This window comes from Tursiops truncatus, chromosome 20, assembly GCF_011762595.2.
Source record: "Tursiops truncatus isolate mTurTru1 chromosome 20, mTurTru1.mat.Y, whole genome shotgun sequence".
NCBI lineage: Eukaryota > Metazoa > Chordata > Mammalia > Artiodactyla > Delphinidae > Tursiops > Tursiops truncatus.
In genome coordinates, this window is record NC_047053.1 from 8,586,361 (window position 1) to 8,610,151 (window position 23,791).

Consider the following 23,791-nt stretch of genomic DNA (forward strand, 5'->3'; position numbering starts at 1 on the left):
GTGGTACGCGGGCCTCCCACTGTTGCGGCCTCTCCCGTTGCGGAGCACAGGCTCCGGACGCGTAGGCTCAGCGGCCATGGCTCACGGGCCCAGCCGCTCCGCGGCATGTGGGATCTTCCCGGACCGGGGCACGAACCCGCGTCCCCTGCATCGGCAGGCGGACTCTCAACCACTGCGCCACCAGGGAAGCCCTTAATCTTTTTTTAATTAAAAATTATTATGAAACATTTCAAACCTAGAAAAAAGACTAATATAAGCAATACCTATATACCCATCACCTAGATTTAACAGTTGTTAACATTTTGCTATATTTATTCCATCAACTTGTTTTTTGCCAAAGTATCTTAAATTGCAAACTCATGACATTTCAACCTTAAATACCTCATAAGGCATCTCATTTTTTAAAAAGGACATAATCACGGCATCATTATCACACCTAACATCATCTTTATCTTTTTTTGAAAATAACTTTTCCCATTTATGTCTTTTTTTTTACACTATTGAAATTTTATTTTTTTTTCAAGAAACAGGATTTTATAATAATTTCTTTTGCTGTGTAATACAGCTTTTATATTGTATGATGTTTTCTTCTTTTTTTTAAACATCTTTATTGAGCTATAATTTTGAATAGTGAATATGTTTCACATGAATCAACATTCTGAAGGAACGAAAACATATAGAGTGAAGGGACCATCTTCCTCCTACTCCAGCCCCCAGCCCCAGCCCCAGCCTGAGAGAGAACCACTATTGCCAGTTTCTTTTCTTTTTTAAATTTATTTTTGGCTGCGCTGGGTCTTCGTTGCTGTGCGTGGGCTTTCTCTACTTGTGGAGAGCGGGGGCTACTCTTCTTTGCGGTGCGCGGCCTTCTCATCGCGGTGGCTTCTCTTGTTGCAGAGCACGGGCTCTAGGCGTGCGGGTTTAGCACGCCGCATATGGGATCTTCATGGACCAGGGCTCGAACCCATGTCCCCTGCATTGGCAGGCGGATTCTTAACCACTGCGCCACCAGGGAAGCCTCTGAGTGAAAGTCGTTAAGCCAACCCTGTGATATTCTGACCTTGGCAGGTGGCTGCAGCTTTTTCCAGGGGTGAGTGGCTATTTCTATAGAGGCAGGATGTTTGAAGGAGGGCAACTTCTAGGAAACTGGACTTGGGCAGAGGAAATACGTAGTCTGCAAGGGTGGCCTTAATTAAGAGCATTGCAGTGGGCTTCCCTGGTGGCGCAGTGGTTAAGAATCTGCCTGCCAATGCAGGGGACACGGGTTTGAGCCCTGGTCCGGGAAGATCCCATGTGCCGCGGAGCAACTAAGCCTGTGCGCCACAACTACTGAGCCTGCGCTCTAGAGCCCGTGAGCCACAACTACTGAAGCCTGTGCGCCTACAGCCTGTGCTCCACAACAAGAGAAGCCACCACAATGAGAAGCCCGCGCACCGCAATGAAGAGTAGCACCCGCTCTCTGCAACTAGAGAAAGCCCGCGTGCAGCAACGAAGACCCAACGCAGCCAAAAATAAATAAATAAAGTTTTTTTTAAAAAAAGATAGCATCAACCAAGTTAGAGGGCAAGTGAAAATGAAAAACTTGGAAGCAATGAATCTGTCTTTCCAAAAGGGAAATGGTTAAATAAATGATGGTCTACAAAAAAAAAAAAACACGAAAGAAAGACTTCCTTGGTGGTCTAGTGGTTAAGACTCCGCGCTTCCACTGCAGGGGGCACAGGTTCAAACCCGGGTCAGGGAACTAAGATCCTGCAAGCTGCGTGGCACGGCCATTTAAAAAAAGAAAAATGATGGTCTAGCTATCTACTGGCATAACATGCAGCGGTCAAAAGAAAGCAGGAACTCTTTATACACTGATACAGAACAATCTTCGACATATAAGTCAGTAATATAGCAAGGTGCAGAACAGTGTGTGTAAGTAATGTAAAAAAAAAAAAAAGAAAAGAAATTTTGCCGAAACAATAATCTGTAATATGGGTTGCTTTCAAGGGAGCAGAGCTGGTGGCTAGAGAGTAGAAGGTGGGAGAGAGAATTCTTACTGGATATGCTTTTGTACTTTTTAAATTTCAAACCATGTGGATGTATTTATATTACCTATCAAATCAATGATAGAAAATTAAATGATAGACTGAAAGAATTTTGAACTCTTGATAATAACATATTCTGCCTGGTTAGGGAGTTACTTGTGCATATATCTTGTAGGAAATCACCTTCTGGATCGTCTAGCCCACTCACAGGAAATACCCCTCTCTACCTCCAGACGACCCCATCCCCTCCCCAGGCTCCAAAGCCCCCACATTCCTCCAGGTCCAAGCAGCAGTGTGACACCTTTGTCCCATCCCCCCGGCAAAGACACATTTGCCACACGGATTTCATCGGCTACTGTCTCAGGGTCCCTCTCCAAAGGGCCCCCAACGAAGGATGGCAGACATTGCCGGCTCCCCCGTCAGTCTTGGGAAGGGCTCCTTGGGGACAGTGCCCCTGCGTGTTTGTAACCCTCTCAGTCAGCTTAGCTTTCTGAGCCAGAGGCAGACTTGTCTAAACAAGGCACAGACAGGGAGGCAGACAGGACTGTAAGGGAGAGGGGAGTGGAATTTGACAGGGAAAATTAAACAGTCAGGAAGCATCCCTCAGAAATCTGGGAGAGGGACCACCTCGGAAAACGGAAAACGCGTGTTTTCCGTGCTCACCTCACGCAGCTTCTCCTGGGCCTCGGCCAGGGCCGCCTGCTTCTCCTGAAGCTGGGCCAACGCAGTGTTCATGCGGATCCGCTTGGGCTCCACCACCCGGTACAGCCGCCCGTACAGCTGCGGGGAGACAGCAGGCACCCTCTTACCCGCCACCCACTCACCTGCCCGTGATCCTTCCTTCCCACTTGGGTCTTCCATCCCCCCTCCTCCTGGGCCGGCCTCACTGTTCCCCCCTCCCCACTGGCCACCGCTTACCTCCATGGCGCGAACCCACATGCAGAGGGACTTGGCAGCCAGCGACACGCGGCCGATGATGTCAGGCTGGAAGTCCGGCTGGGCGCAGTAGGCCCCGATCTTCTTCAGGACCTTATCTGAGATATTGTCCTTATCAAAGTTGATCAGTGACTTGATGAAGTTCTGTTCCCCTGTGGGATGAAGGTAGGGGGCCTCAGCCAGAGGGCCCAGCCCCCCTCCTCATCCAGGCCACATGCTTCCTGGGCTCAGTTCCCAAGGCCAGCATATCTGCCCTCATCCCGAGCTCCTTCTGCTGACCTTGCTCCCTCCTCTAGACCCTCGAAGCTCCCAGGGCCTCCAGGACCTCCGCAGCCTCAACTCCCATCACTTACCTTCAACGCTCTCAGCCCGACTGCCCCACACACCACTCTTTCTATATACTCTGCACCTTCCTCTAGGGCAGGGGCCACCAAACTACAGCTTACAGGCTACATCCTACCACCAGAACTCAGAGCAGGAAAACTATCGCAAGAATAAAACAGAAAGACTCTTTATATCCATTTTCTGATTCTTGTGTTTTTGGAGGATGGGCGAGCGAAGACATTCCTGTCCTTGGATTCTGGGATATATTCCTATAATTCCTATAGCTTTATGAAATTTTTTTTTTTTTTTTGCTTAAATTAAGATGAGTCATTTTCTGTAACTTACAACCAAAGAAACTTGACTGACATTTATGCCTTCTCTTCCTTCCTGGGCTCTGTGCTTTGAGGGTTGGTACAATGCATCCTTCATCTCTGTCTCTCCGAGTGCCTGACACCCAGCAGATGATTAGGGAATGCTGGGTGGACTCACGTTAATTACCTTCCGGATCCCTGGCTTACCTAGCTGCCTCTTGGCCTCTACCCAGGTGGGCTCGTTGCCTCGGAGAATCATGACTGCCTGCAACACCATCTCCACTTGGGCAGGGGGCCGTCCATAAGACTTGATCTCTCCTATATCCTTCTTGTTCAAAGACTCCAGGGCCTGGGAAAAGGGATTAACTTGGGGACAAGAGTCAACTCAGGTGGTAAGACAGCTTCCTTTATGGAGATAGGACCCAGCTGAAGTTCCCCTCTTCTTCCCTACTTCCCCAGGGACTTTGAGAACAAAGAAGGCCGGCCCCACCCCCTTCCTGAGCCCTCCCACCCCGATACCCGCATGGCCTCTTCCAGGGCTGGCAATGCCTCTTCTAGATCCTTCTGGGCATTGTCAGCCAGTGCCTTGCACTTAACTTCCTCGATTGCAATCTTCTCACTATTGGCTGTGACAGCCTACGGATAAAAAGAAAACGAGGGTTTTGACTTCACCTTGAGCAAAAGTGGCGGTGACGGTGCTGGCGGCAAGAGAAAGAGAAAGCTAAAGAAAACATGAGGAGTGGAACTCCCATTCCCTGCTCTGTAACCAGTGGAGACTGGGAAGCCCCTGCCCAGTGGGTGCGGGGTGTAGGGGGCACGAGGGGCAGGGGAAGGGGGCGGGGGCACCTTCTGCTGCTCATCCGCTTCCCGCTTCTGCTGCACAATGATGACCAGGTACTCCTCGCACTGTTTCTGGAACTCAGCCACCTTTTTCTTGGCATCCTCCAGCTCCAAAGACATCACTTCCACCTTTTCCCTAGTTTCATCGATCTTAGACAACCCCGTCCGCAGCTTATTGGCTTGGTCCAGCAGCTCCTGCCGCTTCTCTGCCAGCAACCTAGGGGACAGAGTAGGATCGGTGCCTCAGGAGCCAGGGCACCCAGAAAGGAGAGGCCCATTTAGTCTCTTCCTTCCCAGAGCGGCTCTGGGCCCTGTCTTCCTGCCCGTGGCCACCAACACCATCCTGGTCAGATTTTTATCATTTCCTGCCTGGATCATTGCCAGCAGCCTCCCAACCGGTCTTCCTGCTTCCAGACTCTCGTGCCTCCGATTTATTCTACACACCGCTGTCAGAATCCGCTTGCTTGCTACTGTTTTCATCACACCACTTCCCTACTTGAGACTCTTCCCCGCTGTGCAGCAGACAGGGGGGCTGCAGTGAACCAGAAAACACAAACTTCTCTCAAGGGGGCGGCCATCTCTGGGCTCCAACCTGTTTTTTTCCATTTGAGAACGAATGTGGGCTCAGTATTGCCACAATTTCTGATGCTTCGAGACAGACTGGAAATCAGGAGTTTTCTAAGGCTCCCCAAGTTTTAAATGTTGGCGACTCACTCAAAAATGAGTTTTAACATTGTACAGCCAAAGGAAAATGTCTATGCAAGATTGTTTTCTGGATTAAGTAATAATAGGCATGTGAAGAGCTTAACGCAGTGACTGGGAAATCCTAAACAGGATGTTAGCCTATGTACCCAGGGAAGGCAAGGACTTTATTTTGTTAACTGGCGTATGTATTACAAGCATCTAAAAGAGTGCCTGGCACAGAGTAGGTGCTCAAAAATATATTTTATATGAATGAATATTGGCTATCATTGTTTTTACAAACGGCTTTTTCTTCACCTTTGAAATACTAAATCCAATAAATGAGGTTTTTTTTACCTTCTTATATCCTTCAAAGCAAATTATTGTGTTGTGCACATAAAAACTCAGTCAGTACAACTTAATGAATGAATATACAATTCTTGGGAATGGTGGAAAGTCTAGAAGATGTCAAAGGCAGAGAGAAGAGGACCTACATTGTCATATATACCCATAATATAATGTCACAGTTGTATTGTGGTTGGGAAGAGAGACATCATTCTAGAAGATAAGGACAGAGAGGTGTATAAAGTGGTCACAGCCAGAGGGCCCCTGAGATGGCCATGTCCCCTGGAAACCCCATCTCTCTGTTTAACTTCCTGGACAGAATCAAGGTCTCTGGCATCTCTGCCATCCCACATCAACATCCCAGTCCTCGAGCGGGTCCCCTTGGCCAGCTCCCGGATATTTTCCCTGACTTCATTTCACCAAGCACCCTCGAAAGACACCAAGCTCCCTGGCCCTCTGTGCCCCCTACTCTTCATCGTACTTTTTATATCCAGATACAAGTTCCAGGTAGTTGGTGGGTGTGACGTAGTTGTATCTTCGAAGTTCCAGCAGCATCTTCTGGGAATACTGAGCCACTGACCAGTGCATGGTGACGAAGATCTGGGCCACCTTCCTGTGGATCTGAGGCCAATTCATAGAGGAGGTGAGACAGAGCAAGAGTAAAGGCAGACAGAGAACAGAAATGGGCGGGAGGTGCAGGGGGGTGAGGAAAGGTGGGGAGGAGGGCCTCACGTTCTCCTGCGTCCCCAGGTCTGCTCCCACCAGATACTTCTCAGCCACCTCCAGCAGGGCCTCGCGGGGCCACTCTGAGAACCAGTTGATGGTTGTGCAGTTCACCAAGGCTGGGTACTGGCGGATCCAGTTCCTGGCGTGGGTTTCGAGAGGCAGTTAAGCCCAATCGCAGACTCAGCCTCCAGCGAGGGGCTTCGTCACAGCCCCACCCACTCCCCAGGAACCTAAAAGCCCCACCCCCGTGCCCCTGTGTCTCCTTGTCCAGGTTTTGCTCCCCTCAGAGCTGATTCAGTGCAGGGTTTAGAAACAGGTTCTGCGGTCAGAAAGACCCGATTCCACACCAACTAGGTGTGGATCTCGGGGCAAGTGATATAATCTTTTGAACGTCATTTCCCTTAGCTCTAAAATGGGAATAACAAAACATACTAACTAGACTTGTTAGGGGATTCAATGGGGTGACACATGTAAAATGCTTAGCACAGAGCCTGGTACATGGTAAATATGCCATAAACCAAAAAGATTAAAAGATAAACAAAATGGTAACCCAAACCGCCTCTCTGCACAAGTTCTCTGTCGTCCTATTTTCCAATGCCCTTGAAAATCTAGTCATACCAAGAATGGATCAAATGTGGTGTATACACACGATGGAATATTATTCCTTAAAGAGGCCTTAAAGAGGCAGGAGATTCTGACACCTGCTACAGCATGGATGAACCTTGAGGACGTTATGCTAAGTGAAATAAGCCAGTTACAAAAAGACAGATACTGTATGATTCCACCTCTACGTGGTATCTAGAGTGGTCGCTCACAGAAACAGAAAGTAGAAGGGTGGTTGCCAGGGCCTGGGGGTGGTGGGGGAAATGGGCAGTTGTCCAGTGGGTATAGAGTTACAGTTTTGCACAATGAGAATGTTCCCGAAATCTGTTGCACAACAGTGTGAATATACTTAACACTGCTGAGCTGTATACTTAAAAACGGTTAGAGACTTCCCTGGTCCCTAGAGTGGTTAAGACTCTGCGCTCCCAATGCAGGGGGCCCAGGTTCAATCCCTGGTCAGGGAACTAGATCCTGCACGCATGCCGCAACTAAGAAGGCTGCATGCCACAACTAAAGATCCCGTGTGCCACAACTAAGACCTGGCAATCAAGATAAATAAATAAACATTTTTTTTTAAATTTAAGAACTTCTCTTTAGCAAAAACAAAAAAACGCCAAAAACTTAAAGAAAGTGAAGAGACAAGCCACAAATCTGAAAAAAATATGGCTAAAATGATTAAATTTTATGTGTGTTTTTAACCACAATTAAAAATTTAAAAACAAAACATAAAAACCACCTCCATCTTCCGGAAAAATAAAGAAATCTGATACACCAAAAGGCTCCCATGTGAGCAGCAGGAACGTGCTGAAGGAAACACAGGCTATGTCCAGGAGACGGGGTGTACAGGGCTGGAGAGGCCAGCGCCATTCCGGAGTCTCGCCGGAAGAAGGCACAGAGGCCAGAACCGGGGAGGAGGACCCCGCGATGAGTGGGGGCCTCGAGGGAGAAGGCTGTAACAAGTCACCTGAAGGGGTCGCCCACGGGGCTGAGGCAGAGGACGATGTGCAGGTTGTTCCGCACGCGCTCGGTGAAGTAGGCGAAGAGGCTGTCCGAGGACTCGGGCACCTGCTCGGCGCGGGCCTGCTCTATGATGAGCGTCTGGATCTGCGTGGAAGCCGCAGTCAGAGGGCTGAGGTTCCAAGGGCAGAACCCAGGGCTGGAGGGAGGAGGGAGCAGCGGGTGGCGCTGGGCTCACAGGGTGTGGGTTTTAAAGCAGCTTGGCCCACTAGCGTCCCGCGAGGGAGGATGGCAGAAGAGGAAGCACCACCTAATGGGGGGCTGGAGGGAGGGGGTGCTACGGCAGCATCCTCTGGGATTAGGTGAGAAGGGGTTAGTTAGGAAGGCCAAAGAACCAACTGGTAGTGGGTGTGGAAGGATCGCACCTCTTCAAATTCATCCGCCTTGTAGAGATTGGGGACCTCGCCTGAGCTGAGGATGTTGTTAATGTCCTCTAGGAATGATTCGTCAGCAACCTGGGTGTCCACAAAAAGGAAGGACGTGGCCTTGAGCTCTACCCCAGCCTGGAGATACAGACGCTTGATATCTGGGCCAGAGGAGACAGAAACACTCTTCAGATTCAGCATCCTGTCCCTCCTTCCCCTTCTGAGATTCAGGAGCCCTCCCCCAGCTGGCAACACATACATGACACCGTCCTGTACCCCACCTGGGGCCTGGCGCGGCTCCCTACCCGGCTTCCATCCCTCCTCTCACTTGTCATCACAGGAAGTTCAGGCATCTGATCTTTCACTCCCAGCCCCAAACCCTCTTCCATCTCAGAAACCCAGCGTTACCGTCTCGGAATTCCTGCTTTCGATAATGTTTGGTGACCTCAATCTGGAAGGTGATGTACTCGCAGATGGATGAGGCCAAGCGGGCCAGACTCTGGCGTCCGCTGCCCCCAATGCCCACCAAGAGCATGTTGCCCCGAGGCTGTCCAATGACCCGCACAATCCGTGTGACTGGAGGGTAGGGGGTAGGGGGTGGGGGTAATGAGTTGGTTGAACAACCTCAGGGGACCTCCAGGCCCTAGGCTGGGGACTGGGACGACTAAAACTGCAGTAGAGGAACCAGGCAGCGTGGCAAGAGGTTGGTGTCTGAAGCACTCGTAGCAATTCAACTCTCAACGTCCACCATCTCTGTTAAACACCATCATCAAGGAAAAGCCCACCCATGGCCACAAGCACATCTGGGGTTAGGGAGGAAGGCAACTTCTGAGACTTGATTTGGGAGCAACCTGGGAAGAGATCCCCATTTCCTTGGAATATCCCATAACTGGGATGCTGGAGAAGGGATGGGAGCAGGAGGTGCTCACTGTGTTCAATGGCCTCTCGGAAGAGCACCAGCTGCATTGGCACGACGGCGGGTGACAGGTTGTACTCATTTAGCGCCGTCTCCATGGCTGTCCTCAGGACCGTCAGATCCGTCAGGTCTTCGTACACCTTGGGCTCCCGCAGGAAGTCCCCTGGGTCATGGGAAGAGGGGGGCAGATCTCAAATGCCTGGTCCTCCCCAGGCTTCCCCAAAGGGCCCTACGCATCCATGGGACTTGGTGCCCCGCCTCCCCTTCTAACCCATCTCCTAAGGGTCTCCAGCCTAGAGGGGCCACAGCTCCCAGCTCACCAAAGATGGGAGAACGTTTGTTGGGACAAAGGTTATGAAATGTGAGGTCAAAGAAGGAGCCGAGTTTGTCACTTATGATGCCCACGAAGGCTTCCATGTCTGCCATGTCAACTAGTCGGTCAGAGAAGACTCTGTTGGGAGGGAGCTGGGGTGAGATCTGGGAATGAAGAGGAGCGTGGCCTTGGGGAAGGGACAGGCGGGTGCGGGGGTGGAGGCTTCGGCTTGGGAAGGCCTGGACCTGGCAGGCACAGCTACCTCACCTGAAACATTCATGGATCCAGAGTCGTGTGATGCTGGACTTGGTATCGTGAAAGTCCTTGCTGGCTCTCAGCATGCCCTGGAAAACCTAGGGAAGGGGCGTGGCTAGTGGGATGGAGGGAGGGAAGAGAGTCCCTCCAGAAGTTTTAGAGAAAGCAGCATTCCCGGATGGGGGTGGTTTGGGGTGTGTGGGCTGCTACTGAGCTCCAAGGCTTACTTTGAGGAGAGGAGAATGCCTCCAAGGAGGCTGTGCTGGGCCAAAGGGGCAAGGTCTGACAGAATTTCACCTTGGAGATGTCTCGAAGGTTGAAGAGGTAGTGGATCTTGGCAGGCGTGGGCAGGAAGCGCTGTACCACAGTGTTGTACACATCCAAGGTGGCCTTGGTCACCACATCCCCAGTGGGCTTCACCTCTTCCTCAAAGTCCTGGAGCTTCTGATTGATCATGGTGCCGAATATCCGGAGGATCTGCGACTCCTAGAAACAGGCTCTCAGGCTCAACATTGCAGGCTCATGACCTTTCACCCAAGGGGGGGGGCTAGGGTCAGGGGAGAAAAGCACTTGTCTTGGGGGCAGCATTTAAGGGGGGCACAAAAAACCCTCAGAAATCAAGAGAAATAATGCTTTAGTGTAGTATTTAAAAATCAAGATTAATGCAAACGGTCCACGATGAACAAATACGAACATTTTAAATAAAGACGGGATCCGTATTGCTGGTTTTTCCTTTTGCCTCAGGCTCTCATGAGGCTCAGCACGGTACTATACTGACCTTGTACTTATTTAAAATTTTGGCATCTTGTTCATTGTGAATTTTTGGCATAAATTTTTTTTAACGTTACATGAAAAATATTATTTCTCTTGACTTCTGAGGGCTCTGGGTGCCCCTGAGTGCCTCCCTTGCCTCACCCCAGCCCTGGGCCGCTCCCAGCTCTCTGCTTTGGAGGCTCTACCTTCCTTGTCTGTTTGGTCCCCACTCTCTGCCCACTGGGACTGTTAGGCTTCACATGCCGGAGCCAGGCTACACTCTCACCCTGCAGCTCTCCTAGCTCAGCAGAAGCAAGGCTCCTGCAGAGAGCGGTCTCCCCTTCACGTATCATAGCTCCCTGAGTGCAACTCAGCCCTGGGGGTCCTTGGGCCCCTCTGTGATCTGCCCCGTCGTTCTCTGAGCCACAGATGGCTTTGCCTTCTACAGTCCCCTCCCCCAGACCTCAGGATGCCCTCACCGTAGGGAAGGTCATGTTGATGATGTTGAAGCGACTCTGCAGCCTTGGGGAGATGACGGTCCGTCCACCCCCGGAAGGGCCCATGGCAGCCATCAGGAACATGTCCTAGAGAGCAAAGACCAGATGGGGTGGGGGGTGGGGTGGGGGGTGGAGACAGGCGAGAGGATGGGAAGAGAGGGAGCATGGAAATAGGGAGGATGTGAGAGGAGCCATGAGGAAGAGAGGAGATGGAGGGACAAACAGGAAGAGGGAAGACAGGGACAGAAAGAGCAGGAAGAAACACGGAGTAGAAGGGGCAGGGAAAGGTGAGGGGAAGGAAGGGATTTGGGACACTTTTACAGAATTACTAAAGTAATGTATTTGTTCTTATTTCATCATTATAATCCATGTTCCCAAATTGGAAAATAGAGGTAAGTTAAGAAAACAACATTTGATTACGTCTTCTAGACTTTCTCTTCTTTTCTATTTTAAATAAATAAATATATATATATATATACACACACACACACACACACACACACACACACACACACACGTATCTGTGTATGTATGTGCGTGTTTTTTCTCAGAAACGTATGAATATGTTATTAGGTGAGTTTTGGACCCCGAGGGCCAGACAGATGAGTGCCCCAGATATCAGGCTGGAATGGCTGCCCATTGATTCAGGAAAAAGAAACAAGACATTCAGAATCCCATGGGAGAAAAGCCAGGACTGAAGGGAGACACCTGGATTCTGGGTGGGGAGCGGAGGTGGTTACTGAAACAGTGGGAGGTGGAGAGGCCTGGAGACGTGGTTATGGGCAGCTCTGGTTGGCATCAGTGTTGCCATGGGAGCAAGGAATAAGAGGCCTGGGAAAGGAGTGGAAGTTGGAGGACAGGCTCCCTTGGTCAGGAAGCACAGGACAGTCAGTGAGGAGGGTTACTAACAGGAATTGATAACCTAGGAGCCAGATGTCTGGGTCCTGAGAAAGGCAGGACACTCCTGTGCGGGGAGGAACATAGGCTTACAGGATTCTTTCCTGGGGTCCCAGAGGAGCGGGGACTGAACCCATCATGGGCGGGAACGGAGGCCTGAAGAACAAATTTTCGGGATGCTTACTCGAATGTACTTGATGGTCTGCTTTGTTCGATCATACCAGAAGCCATAGTCAATCCAGAGGCGAATCAGCTCCAGGGGGGGCTGGGACCCAAACGTGTCCTTAGCTGGCATATTTAGGTCATCCATGAAGGTGATCATGCTTTTGCCTCCAAATGGCACATAGACACCCTTGGTTCGCTTCTCCACCCTGCTCTCAATGATGCTCTGCACGTTATTGGATGTGGTCTGGTGAAAAAGGCACAGAATGAATGCTTGGGTCCCCCAGGAGAAATACGGGGTTAGAGAGGAGTGTCGACCAGGCACTTGGATCCCAAGGGGGAGCAGAGGCAGGGAAAGAGCAGGGAGCTGGCGGCCTGGCCCTGGGTCCTGCCACACACCTGCGCAGACATGTTGACAGTGAGCACTGACCACTGGCTGGAGGGCAAGGACTGCAGGACACTCTGAGCGATGGACGTCTTTCCAGTCCCCACGGGACCCACCAGCAGGACGGGGTTCTGGTTGGCCACCAAGGTGCTCACCAGGTAGTTGTAGCGGACAGTGTCAACGGTGGGCACCGTGATCTTGTAGAAGGGGAAGCTGGTGGGGAAAGGGACTGTGTCTCAAGATCGTGGCCCGCTCCTTTCTAACTCCCGCTTCCTTCTGCCCCGCAGTGTTTATCCTCCTCCGGCATCACCACTCTCTAATCGCCAAGCCTGCCTCCTGCGGGGTCCGGGGATCAGGCATTCTCCTGAAGGACCCTGTCCCATTTCCTCTAGATCCCACTTCCCGCACTGGAAAGCCATCTCTGCCTTGGGATCCACCCTCTCTTCCTACAGCTCACTTTTGCACCCCTCTTTGGCTCTCTCACCACATCGCCCACCCACCGCAGCCCCAAGCCTGACCCACCCCCCAGGTCCGGCTCTCACTTTGGAGGGTAGCGCCAACTCTTTGGGAGCTTCTCCTCAAATGATGTCCAACTCCGCATCTTGGGGTCCACAAAATACTCGTACACTGTGTCCTGAGGAGGGAACGTGTGGCGGGTTACCAAAGCCTTCCTTTAGCTTTTCCCTGCCCAGAAAAAGCGCTCACAGACCACTGGGCAGAAGAAAGAGAGCTGGGCGGCAGGCTGAGGCTCAAGAAGAGTGTAAGGATCGGGGAGGCAGAAAAATAGGGCAGCTGGGTTTGAGGGCCCTGACCTTGTTGGGGAAAGTGCCCTCAATCTCTCGGAGGTAACTGTCGATCTTCTTGCGGCCCTCCTCATCCACGGAGGCACACACAGACCAGATCATGCTGAACACAAATGTCAGCTCTACCATGGAGACAAAGTTCTCACCATCAGCTGGGTTCACCTGGGTGCAAAAGGAGAAACGGAAATACCATAAATCTGTAAGAGGTGGAGGCGTCTAATTTTGGCAGCTCATCACAAAGGCTTAGAGTTTCCCTCCCTTCCTGGTTCTGTTTGGAAAACCATATGGCTGTAGATAAACCTAAGTCAAAACATTTAAATTAAACCTACTAAGTTTCAGCGACACGGTGGGAAATTGTGTTGAGACTCCACTGTCTACCATATTGAATCCAGAATCTTTAGTCTGTCCTTCCAGCTCAACACACATCTCACCATCCTCTTCTCGGGGTCTCTGCTGCAGCGAAGAGGGGTTGTAACACCGCCAACACCATCCACCCATCACCCACCCTGCCCAGCGGGAACTGACTCTTGTGTCTCTGTGTTTTTGCAAAAGCCATTCCCTTTACCTAGACTGCCCTCCTCTCTTTGTTTTGTTCATCAGCGTTCTTCCCCCTACCCAGTCCTCCTTAGCAGCTGGGTGCCATTGACACTATATTACTGTCCTTTTCCCCTATGTCATTTTGCAACTTCACCGACATGGTTTTAATTTATATTAACCATACCAGGAATGGCACACACTGTTATAGATCTTAATTGTCATATAACTTTATATTAATAGTTGAGTGATCTGTCAATGTCCTTAAAGACAATATGAACCATTTCTAGGCAGTAATTTAATCTCAACAGAAAAATACTCAATTTTGGTCCTTACTCCAAAATTCTAAACCAAACAAAAATTTTCTTAAATATCAGTTAATCTGAAAATTTCTAAAACCCCTCATCAGATTAGGTGGGGAGCTCCTCCCAGCAGAAACAGTATCCCAGGGTCTTCCCCAGCGGTCCAGTGGTTAAGACTTCACCTTACAATGCAGGGGGTGCGGGTTCAATCCCTGATTGGGGAGCTAAGATCCCACATGCCTTGCAGCCAAAAAAACAAAACATAGGGGCTTCCCTGGTGGCGCAGTGGTTGAAAGTCCGCCTGCCGATGCAGGGGACGCGGGTTCGTGCCCCGGTCCGGGAAGATCCCACATGCCGCGGAGCGGCTGGGCCCGTGAGCCATGGCCGCTGAACCTGCGCGTCCGGAGCCTGTGCTCCGCAACGGGAGAGGCCACAACGGTGAGAGGCCCGCGTACCACACACACACAAAAAAAAACATAAAACAGAAGCAATATTGTAACAAATTCAGTAAAGACTTTAAAAGTGGTCCCTATCCAAAAAACAAAAAATTCTTAAAAAACAAACAAAAAAGAAACAGTATCCTAAGGCCTCACAGATTCCAAGACTTAATATTTAATTTTTGAAAGGATGGAGAAATGAGGAACCAAATGAACTATCCTCAGCTCCCAGATATGGGCAGGAAATTACAGTGAGACCCATTGTGTACTATATCTGATTTAGAGTCCTTAGTTTGGCCTCCCAGTGTGCATGCACATGTGCGCGCGTGAGCACACACACGCGCATGCAAATACACACACGCGCGCGCACACACACACACACACACACACACACACACACACCCCCCGCTCGCTGCCTCCACGGTTGGTGAGGCCTCCCCTTGGAGTCTCTGCTCCACTCAAGCCTCATGTTCCAATTGTGTCTCAGACACACCACTTCCCTGAAGTTGTCCCGGGAGGTCGAGAGCCCTTCCTGCCCTGGTCCCCCCTCACCCCATTCTCTGGTGTGGCCAGGGCTGAGTACAGATTGCAGAGGGAGATGATGCCGCTGTATTCCGGGAGGGGCACCAGCTCGTGGCAGTTTTTCTTCTTAAAGGTCAGCATCTTGTTGATGAACTTTTCGAACATGCGCTGAAGAGGCTCTGCCTCTACCTGGAGTTGAATAAGCAGGGGCTCTGAATTATTCTTGTGTCCCCTCCGCAGGCCCCACCGGTTCCTTTCCTCTCCTCCATTCCCTTCGTACCTTTGGCCTCTTCTCCAGCCATGACTGAACGTAGGGCTTCCAGCCCAGGTCAGCGTAGTCAGTGTACACCACCCCGCAGCGAGACACAGTGGCTGGGGAGGCCGCTGCCAAGTTTTCCACTTCGAACAGGAGAGACACCTATGGATATACTTGGTCAGAACCTTGTCTTTCCCTCAGTAATAAAAACACCCAGAATTCTGATGCCCCAAGGTGTCTCTACTGAGTACCACGTGTGGCAGGATGAATAAAGACCTAAGCTTTACAAATGATTTGTTTGTTAAAAGAAATCAGGGTTTATTCAAGGTCATCCTTATGAAAAATCACTCTCTCGCTCACATTGTTTGAGCGGGTGGGAAAGGGTGGCCTTTACAAGAGCCCACGAATTGTAACTCTGGGTGCACAACGGAAGGTCATCCCTCATATGTCAGTGGCAATGAGGCTGCCTCAGTCCACACAGTGCGTCCTAATACATCGTGTTTTCTATACAGTTGTCCTCAGAGTCTGTGGTAAGACAGGCATTTCTTCTTCAGTCACAGGTTGCCCTGAATCCAGGCATCCTCCTCCTAGGCGTTCCTATAGAACTTCCCCTTCTTGTTGGATGCCCCTGCTCTTCCCCTTAGCCCTGCCCCAGGCCCTCCAGTTTCCACTCCCGAACCTGCTCAGGCATCGCGATGCGCTCTCCGTTGATAAGGGTCAGCACTTTGTTATCGTCCATGACAGAGTTCATGCTCTCAATCCACAGTGTGTCCACAGGGCCATCGAAAAGGATCCACTTCTCATCCGGCTTCTCGTCTTGGTCGGAGGTAGATGATAAGGAAACCAGAGCTTTGTTACCCAGCCCTCCCTCCACGCTCATCTCCCTGGAGACACAAGCAGTTGCTTCCTGGTGATCTCCGCGTTCCCCAAGCATTTTTTCCCCCAAAATGAGCTTTCTATCCCCAGACTGCCCACCCACACAGGAGATTTAGGCATCTGCTCTCCCTGCCCCAAGATCCTTTGGGTACCTGCACAAGCCGTCCGCATGACACTGGACAGGACGCCGTCTGTCCATTCATTACTGTTGAGGTCATATTCCCCATACAGCTCCCCTAGGGACAGTGCCTTAGGGTTCAAAGGGAACTCCTAAAAATGACACAGGAAGGGGGTTTTGAGCTGCCGGCTGACACAAATCCCAAGATGTCCCTTTATTTCCAGGTATTTGTATTTGGCCCCTGTCTCTCTCATCCCTCCCAGGCCGCCCTCCTGGTCTGCACCACCCTCCCAGACACCTACGCACCCCTGCCCCCAGCCTCACTGTCTTCCTGCTACTCAAGTCTCCTCCAGTGGCCCCACTGTCCCAGGTCCGTACTCTGACAATGTTGAAGTTGGGCTCTCCGGCGCGGCACAGGGAGGACAAGGACGACTGAAGAATTCTCCACGAGGCAGTCTTGCTGCTGCCTGTGCAGCCCACGATCATGGTGGAGTGACGGGAGTTCTTGGTTTCATACAGCTGGATAACCTTGGTGAGGGTGAACGGGATGGTCTGCAGGCCCATATCCCGAATCTCCTGCTCAATGGCCTCCCGCAGCTGAGAGAAGGGAAAATACAGGAAGCGGAAGAAAAAGGGTGCGGCTTGTAAGGGACTTTCAAAAGCTCATCGATACCTGGAAGAATAATGTGCAAACCATTAAAAATTGCACCAGGGCCCTCCGCACCCTGACAGTTGTTTGTTCCTTGGGAGGCTGGCCAATTGCAGAGTTGAGAGATTGGGCTCTGGAGTCAGCCAGCCTGGGGCCCCAGCTTTCAGCTATGTGAACCTGAGCAAGTTAACTTCTTTGAGCCTCAGTTTCCTAATCTGTTAAATGGGAGTAATGATGGTACTTCCCGCATAGGGCTGTTGTATTAGGTAAGATAGTCAATGTAAAACACAATGTCTGACACGCAGCTCTACACATCTTTTCTAATATCATTCAACAAATATTTATTAAGCCTCTAAAGTGTGTGCCAAGCAGTGTGCTGGGTGCTGAGAACAAATTAGTGTTCATCCTATCGCACAGCCCACAGTCTGGTGGGGGAGCCAGACATTAAACAAATCATCACCTAAGTTAAAAAGATGAAAACTCAAATTCAAAAAGATACATGCACCTCAATGTTCATAGCAGCACTATTTACAATAGCCAAGACATGGAAGCAACCTAAATGCTTGTCAACAGATGAATGGATCAAGAAAATGTGGTATATTTATACAATGAAATATTACTCAGCCATAAAAAAGAATGAAATAATACCATTTGCAGCAACATGGATGAATCTAGAGATTATCATCTTAAGTCAGAGAGAGAAAGACAAATATCACATGATATTACTTACATGTGGAATCTAAAAAAATGATACAAATGAACTAATTTACAAAACAGAAACAGACTCATAGACATTGAAAACAAACTCATGGTTACCAAAGGGGGAAAGGCGTGGATAAATTAGGGGTTTGAGATTAACAGATACAAACTACTATATATAAAATAAACAAGGACCTACTATATAGCACAGGGAACTATATATAATATCTTATAATAACCTATAATAGAAAAGAATGTGAAAAAATATATATATATATAACTAAGTCACTTTAGGGCTTCCCTGGTGGCGCAGTGGTTGAGAGTCTGCCTGACGATGCAGGGGACACAGGTTCGTGCCCCAGTCTGGGAAGATTCCCACATGCCGCGGAGAGGCTAGGCCTGTGAGCCATGGCCTCTGAGCCTGCGCGTCCGGAGCCTGTGCTCCGCAACGGGAGAGGCCACAACAGTGACAGGCCCGCGTACCACAAAAAAAACTAAGTCACTTTGCTGTACACCTGAAACTAACACAACATTGTAAATCAACTATACTCCATTAAAAATTTTAAAAACAAAAATGAAAAATAAAGAAATGCTTATAGAATCATGACCCACGTGGGTCCCAGAAGAGTGTGACATTTTTAAATACACAGCCAATGCAACCAAGTAAGTTCAAACAATGCAAGATTTTACTTGTATCTCTCAAACACCACTAACAGGCCTCACCCCTACTACTTCCCTCCACTGTCTGAGAATTAGTTGTATTAGCATGTTTGGGTGTATTTGTGTGTGTGTGCGTGTTTAGCATCATGCCAAAAGTTTAAAATGTCGTATTTTCTATTTACTCAGTTTAAAATATCCTGTAGTTTCTTCTTTGACCCATGAGTTACTTAGAATTGTATTGCCTAATTTCCAAACATTTGGAATAATTATATATTGTGACGAATTTCTAGTTTAATTCTATTGTGGTCAGAGATCATCCTCTGTATAATTTTCAATCATTTGACGTTTATGAGACCGCTACTTAATAATCCAGCACACAGTCAATTTTGGTAAACGCTCCTTGCATACTTGAGAAGAATATGTGTCTGCAATTATATGCATATAATGTTCTACATGTGTCAGGTCAAATCTGTTAAAAGCATTCAAATCCGCATCTTTTAAAAAAATATTTATTTACTTATTCATTTTATTTTTGGCCATGTCGGGTCTTAGTTGTGGCATGCGGGAACTTTCCCTGTGGGGCACAGGCTCTTTGTTGCAGTGCTCGGGTTTCTCTCTAGTTGTGGCACGCGGGCTCAGTAGTCGTGGCTCACGGGCTTAGTTGCCCCATGGCATGTGGGATCTTAGTTCCCTGACCAGGGATCAAACCCATGTCCCCTGCATTGGAAGGCAGATTCTTAACCACTGGACCACCAGGGAAGTCCCTCAAATCCGTATCTTTATGGATTTTTTTTCTTTTTTTTGGCCACAACACACAACTTGTGGGATCTTAGTTCCGGGACCAGGATTGAATCCGGGCCATGGCAGTGAAAGCACTGAGTCCTAACCAGTGGACTGCCAGGAAACTCCCTTTATGGATTTTTTTATCCACTTATTTTATCAATTTCTGAGAGAAGCATGTCAAGATTTCCCACTAGGGTTGTGGATTTATCTGTTTCTACTTTTAGTTCTGTCGATTTTGTTTTATGCATTTTCTAGCTCTATTATTAAGTGCATACAAATTTAGAATGCCATATCTTTCTGAGCATAGGCCCTTTTATCATTATGAAATGTCCCCCTTTATCTTTAATATTCTTCTCGCCATAAAGTCCACTTTGCCTGATATCAGTAGAGTTAACATTGTGATCAGAAAATGTGTTCTGAATTAATTCCCTTGAAATTTTTGAGGCAGATTTATGACCTTTACATGGTCAAGTAACCTAAATATTCTATGTATGCTTGAAAAAAATGGTTATTCTTCAGTTATTGAATGCAATTGCTGTCAATGTCTTGATTAACTCAAGATTGATTGTGTTGTTCAAATCTTCTTTAACAAAACTGACTTTTAGTCTGCTTGGCCTATCAGTTACTGAGAGATGTGAAGAGCGCCACTACGATTGTAGATTTGTCTATTTCTCTTTGAAATTCTGAAAAATTTTGTTCTATTTATTTTGAGGCCATATTATTAGATGCATGCAAATTTAGAATTGTTGTATCTTCCTGGTGAATTGAACTTTTTATTATTATGAAGCGACTCTATTTCTGGTAATTCATTTTGCCTTAAGATCTATGTTGTCTGATATTGCTACCCCAGCTTCCTTTTGATTAGTGTCTACCTGATGTATTTTTCTAGTCTTTGACTCTCCACCCTTTGTCTTTACGTTTTACATGTGTCTCTTGTAAACAGTATTAAATATTAGTATAACAATGTATATGATTCAATACATGATTATTTTTCCTTTCCTGCACAACTTTTTGGTTTTCCCTAGGGGTTAACAGTTGCTCTGGTTTTTTGTTTGCTTAGTTTTTAATATACTGATCTTTAACTCAACTCCAAACTCTGCCAGTTGACTAAGTCTCTCAAAACTTTTATTCTCACCAGGTATCGATTTCCTCTTCTTAAAGAAGTCTGGGGACTTCCCTGGTGGTCCAGTGGTGCAGAGTCCACCTTACAATGCAGGGGACGTGGGTTCGATCCCTGGTCTGGGAACTAAAATTCCACATGCCACGGGGCAACTAAGCCCACATGCCAGAACTACTGAGCTTGCATGCCTCAACTAGAGAGCCTGCATGCCGCAAACTACAGAGCCCACGCGCTCTGGAGCCCTAGAGCCCACGCGCCACAGCTAGAAAAGAGAAAGACCCGTGCGCCACAACGAAAGATCCCGCACGCCTCAACAAAGATCTCATGTGCTGCAACTAAGACCCAATGCAGCCAAAAATAAATAAAATAAATAAATAAATCATAATTTTTAAAAAATCTTAAAAAAAAAAAAAAGAAGTCTGCCTGAACCTTCAGATTTGCTTCAGTTTGGATTGGCTTCTCTCTTTGTCTGGTGCACAACTGTCATCCCGTGTCCTCTATCTTCCTCTTTCTTGGAATGCTCCTGCATTGTGGTAGAGCACATCCTCTGGTAGCTTTCTGAGAAAAGGATGCAGTGGAGGTAATTTTTTGTTTTTTTTGGAGAGTCTGCTTGTCTGAAATATCTCTGATCTAGCTTCCTATGTGACAGGTTGTCTGGGTATAGCATTTGAGGTTGGAAATAATTTTCCCTCAGAATGTTGAAGCCTGCTTCATTGTTTACAGAGCCAATATTGCTACTGAGAAGTCCAACATTCTAATTCTTGATCTTTTGCATGTCATCTCTTTTTTTTTCTCCCTTTTTGGAAGCTTGTTAAATCTTCTCCTTTTCCTAGTGTTTTAAAATTTCACAATGCTGGGCCTTGGTAAGGATTTGTTTTATCTATTATGTCATGCATTTATAGATCCTTTAATTATGGAAACTTAGATGCTACAGTTCTGGGGATTCTTCGTGAATTGTTTCATTACTGATCCTGGCCTCCTCCATTTTCTCTGTTCCTACTTTTTTTGGAACTGCTGGTATTTCAGTGTTGTCTTTCCTAGACTGGCACTTGAATCTTAATCTCTTTCCTGCTTTGTCTGCTCTGCTCTATTCTCTGGAATATTCCTTTTCCAATAGCATTTCATCAGTACTTCATGGATACAATACCTTAATCTTCTCTCTGAGTATACTAATGATAGATTTATTTTAAAAACTTTTCTTCTCTCTGCATTATCTATTTTCTCCAGTTTGCTTTTTCCTATTTGTTTTGGCTGCTTTCATGTTAGAGGCCTTCCTCAGATGGGTGGTGAGCCTTGGTTTTCGGCTCATATATAAGGGTGGAGGACTAAAGAGCTGAATGGAAGCTCTGAGTGTGTGAGTGGGGCCTGTAGACTGTGAGTGTCACTGTAGATGATTTATCTGGGACTTCCGTGGGGACATTTCTATTGTCGATGTCTTGCTCGTTCCTCTTGGGACAGAGAGATTCCCCAGAGAGAACTCTTCCAATTTCCTGGCTGGCTGGCTGCCGGCATGCTGGGGGCTTCAGAGAAGGCTAAGGGTCTCAGCATTTAATGTGTAAACATTCACTTAATCCCCATTTTTAATAGAGTTTTCTCCCGCCCTCAACTATACCATGTGTCCCCCAGACCAGAGACCTACTATTGTTACCCTCTAGCCTTCCACCAAAGTGGGAGAGGCACGGCTATCCAGGGTCGCAGAGAAGGGGAGACCTGCTCCCAAGACTGTTTGCTGCCAATCCTTCTCATTTCAGCTACACCTCCTTTACTCACTCCCCCCACCTACTCCCAACTCACAATTCTCCCCACTTCCAGCCTCTCAGGTTTGCTGAGTAAGTCACAACTTGATTCATTTATTTCCCATGTCACAATTTTGCTGTCATTGCCTCTCCCATTCTCCCCACCCTTTCGGGTATAGACGCCTTATTTGTAAAAATCTCTTTAGAGTAGTTGTAGCAGGTTTTCAAAAGGAAACAAAATTGTTTTTAATCCACCTTTTTATCTGGAAGTCCTCCTTGTGAGTTGCTGGATTTTTAACACTTCAATTATAATATTTTTTCATTTGTAGGAACGCTGTTGGTTCTTTTCAATCCTACTTTGTTTAGAAGTCTCTTGTTCCTGGATCACAGTTTCAAGCTCCTCTCTTGTTTCTTTACTTTTATTTATTTCTTTGTTCATTTTGCTGTGCTGTGCGGCTTGCCCTTGCGGGATCTTAGCTCCCCGACCAGGTATCAAACCCTTGCCCTTGGCAGTGAAAGTGCAGAGTCCTAACCACTGGACCACCAGGGAATTCCCCTCTCTTATTTCTTTAAACATATTAAATTTAGTTATTTCTAGAATTCTGTGCTGATTATTTTCCATCTTTGAAGTCTTTGTGGATCTGATTCCGTTTTGTTGTTCTTTGGCATCCCATTCATAGTATCTTGTTTCCTTGTGTGTTTTGTGATTTTTGACCAGAAGCTGCTCATTTTCTTGGACTTTCATGAGAATTCTTTGAGGCTTAAGTTGAAGCTTCATTATTCTAGAAATAATTTGCATTTGCTTCTGCCAGTCACTTGGGGGAGACACTAACAAACTGGAAATACTTTAAATTAAGTTCTAAATTTGAGATTTGGGGCATTACACATTAAAATAAATTATGACCAGGAACCATGTGAGGGCTGACTTGTGGTTAGGAAATCTCAAAGGAGATTTTGCCCCTTCCTCTCATCATCAAAGGTCACGACAAGCATGTTTCTTTACTGCATGGACCCTCGTCAGTGGTGGGTTTCTCATTTTCCCACTTACTGAAGGTGTTTTCCTTTGTGGACGGAAGTTTATGCATGACTGGGTTTTCTGTTATACCTCAAAATGTGGGCTGCTTCATCTCCTACCCCCAGTGCCTTATGTTCAACAAAAACTTTTGGGGAGAAATCCAGCTTTCTCATTCACTTGCCTCCCTGCTTTTACTCCCCCTCCTTATCCCAGGATTCTTTCTTTCTTGCCAGTTTAGCAATACATTTTAAAAGATGTATTTTTATATTTTTATCCAGCATTTTAGTGGTTTCAACCGAAAGAATCATTCAGGGTATCTAAACTACCATACTGCCAGAGAAGAAAATTCCTACACTTTCTAAAATGCTCCTTCCTTGGCCTCTTCCATCCCACTCCTCTCACATATCAAAGAGCTCCTAGCAGTCTCTCCTCAAAACTCCCTGAATGAGAAGACAGGTATAGACAGGAGAGGGCTACCAGGTAGAAAGTAGAAAGGCCAGGGGATCAGCGGTCTCAGTGAAGTCAAGGAACTGATGAGTAAGAGTACTTGAGCTGGTGAGTCAGGGAGTAGGGAGTTGAGGTGAGAAAGTAGAATGTTTGAATAGGCCTGTATGGTTTTATAGATAAGGAAGCCCAAAGAGAGGCCAACTGTGTTGCTCAAAGTCACAGCCAGTGAATGGACAGCTAGTGAAGGGCAGAACGAGGCCTGGAGGCCAGGTGTCCTGTTTCCAGACCCACATTCACACATGAGGTCAGGGAGAGTCTTGAGGAACAGATACCTTGCCGTAGTCAATGACCGGCAGCTCGATGCTGGGGAACAGATCTTGCACGATGGCATTGAAGAGCGGCACGTCCACTGAAGTTAGCTTGGCGATGTTCATGTCTCTCATCGAGAGCAGCAGAACCTGAATGGGAAAAGACAGAGACTCAG

At 47.9% G+C, this 23,791-nt stretch overlaps 1 protein-coding gene across 1 annotated transcript in view; it reads right to left on the reverse strand.

Moving 5' to 3' along the window:
- DNAH2 (dynein axonemal heavy chain 2) overlaps positions 1-23,791 on the reverse strand; it is an 87,414-nt gene that overhangs the window by 17,001 nt on the left and 46,622 nt on the right. The window contains exons 41-65 of the mRNA XM_073798060.1: positions 23,640-23,765; positions 16,577-16,795; positions 16,233-16,350; positions 15,884-16,020; positions 15,229-15,366; positions 14,979-15,137; positions 13,163-13,315; positions 12,893-12,984; positions 12,365-12,563; positions 11,988-12,212; positions 10,889-10,993; positions 9,954-10,142; positions 9,669-9,754; positions 9,409-9,539; positions 9,102-9,251; positions 8,581-8,748; positions 8,173-8,333; positions 7,755-7,894; positions 6,194-6,326; positions 5,943-6,082; positions 4,442-4,652; positions 4,115-4,231; positions 3,803-3,944; positions 2,943-3,112; positions 2,688-2,804 (exon numbers count right to left, since the gene is read on the reverse strand). Of these exons, the coding sequence (XP_073654161.1) occupies positions 2,688-2,804; positions 2,943-3,112; positions 3,803-3,944; positions 4,115-4,231; positions 4,442-4,652; positions 5,943-6,082; positions 6,194-6,326; positions 7,755-7,894; positions 8,173-8,333; positions 8,581-8,748; positions 9,102-9,251; positions 9,409-9,539; positions 9,669-9,754; positions 9,954-10,142; positions 10,889-10,993; positions 11,988-12,212; positions 12,365-12,563; positions 12,893-12,984; positions 13,163-13,315; positions 14,979-15,137; positions 15,229-15,366; positions 15,884-16,020; positions 16,233-16,350; positions 16,577-16,795; positions 23,640-23,765 (3,726 nt within the window). The remainder of the gene's footprint in view (positions 1-2,687; positions 2,805-2,942; positions 3,113-3,802; positions 3,945-4,114; positions 4,232-4,441; positions 4,653-5,942; positions 6,083-6,193; positions 6,327-7,754; positions 7,895-8,172; positions 8,334-8,580; positions 8,749-9,101; positions 9,252-9,408; positions 9,540-9,668; positions 9,755-9,953; positions 10,143-10,888; positions 10,994-11,987; positions 12,213-12,364; positions 12,564-12,892; positions 12,985-13,162; positions 13,316-14,978; positions 15,138-15,228; positions 15,367-15,883; positions 16,021-16,232; positions 16,351-16,576; positions 16,796-23,639; positions 23,766-23,791) is intronic.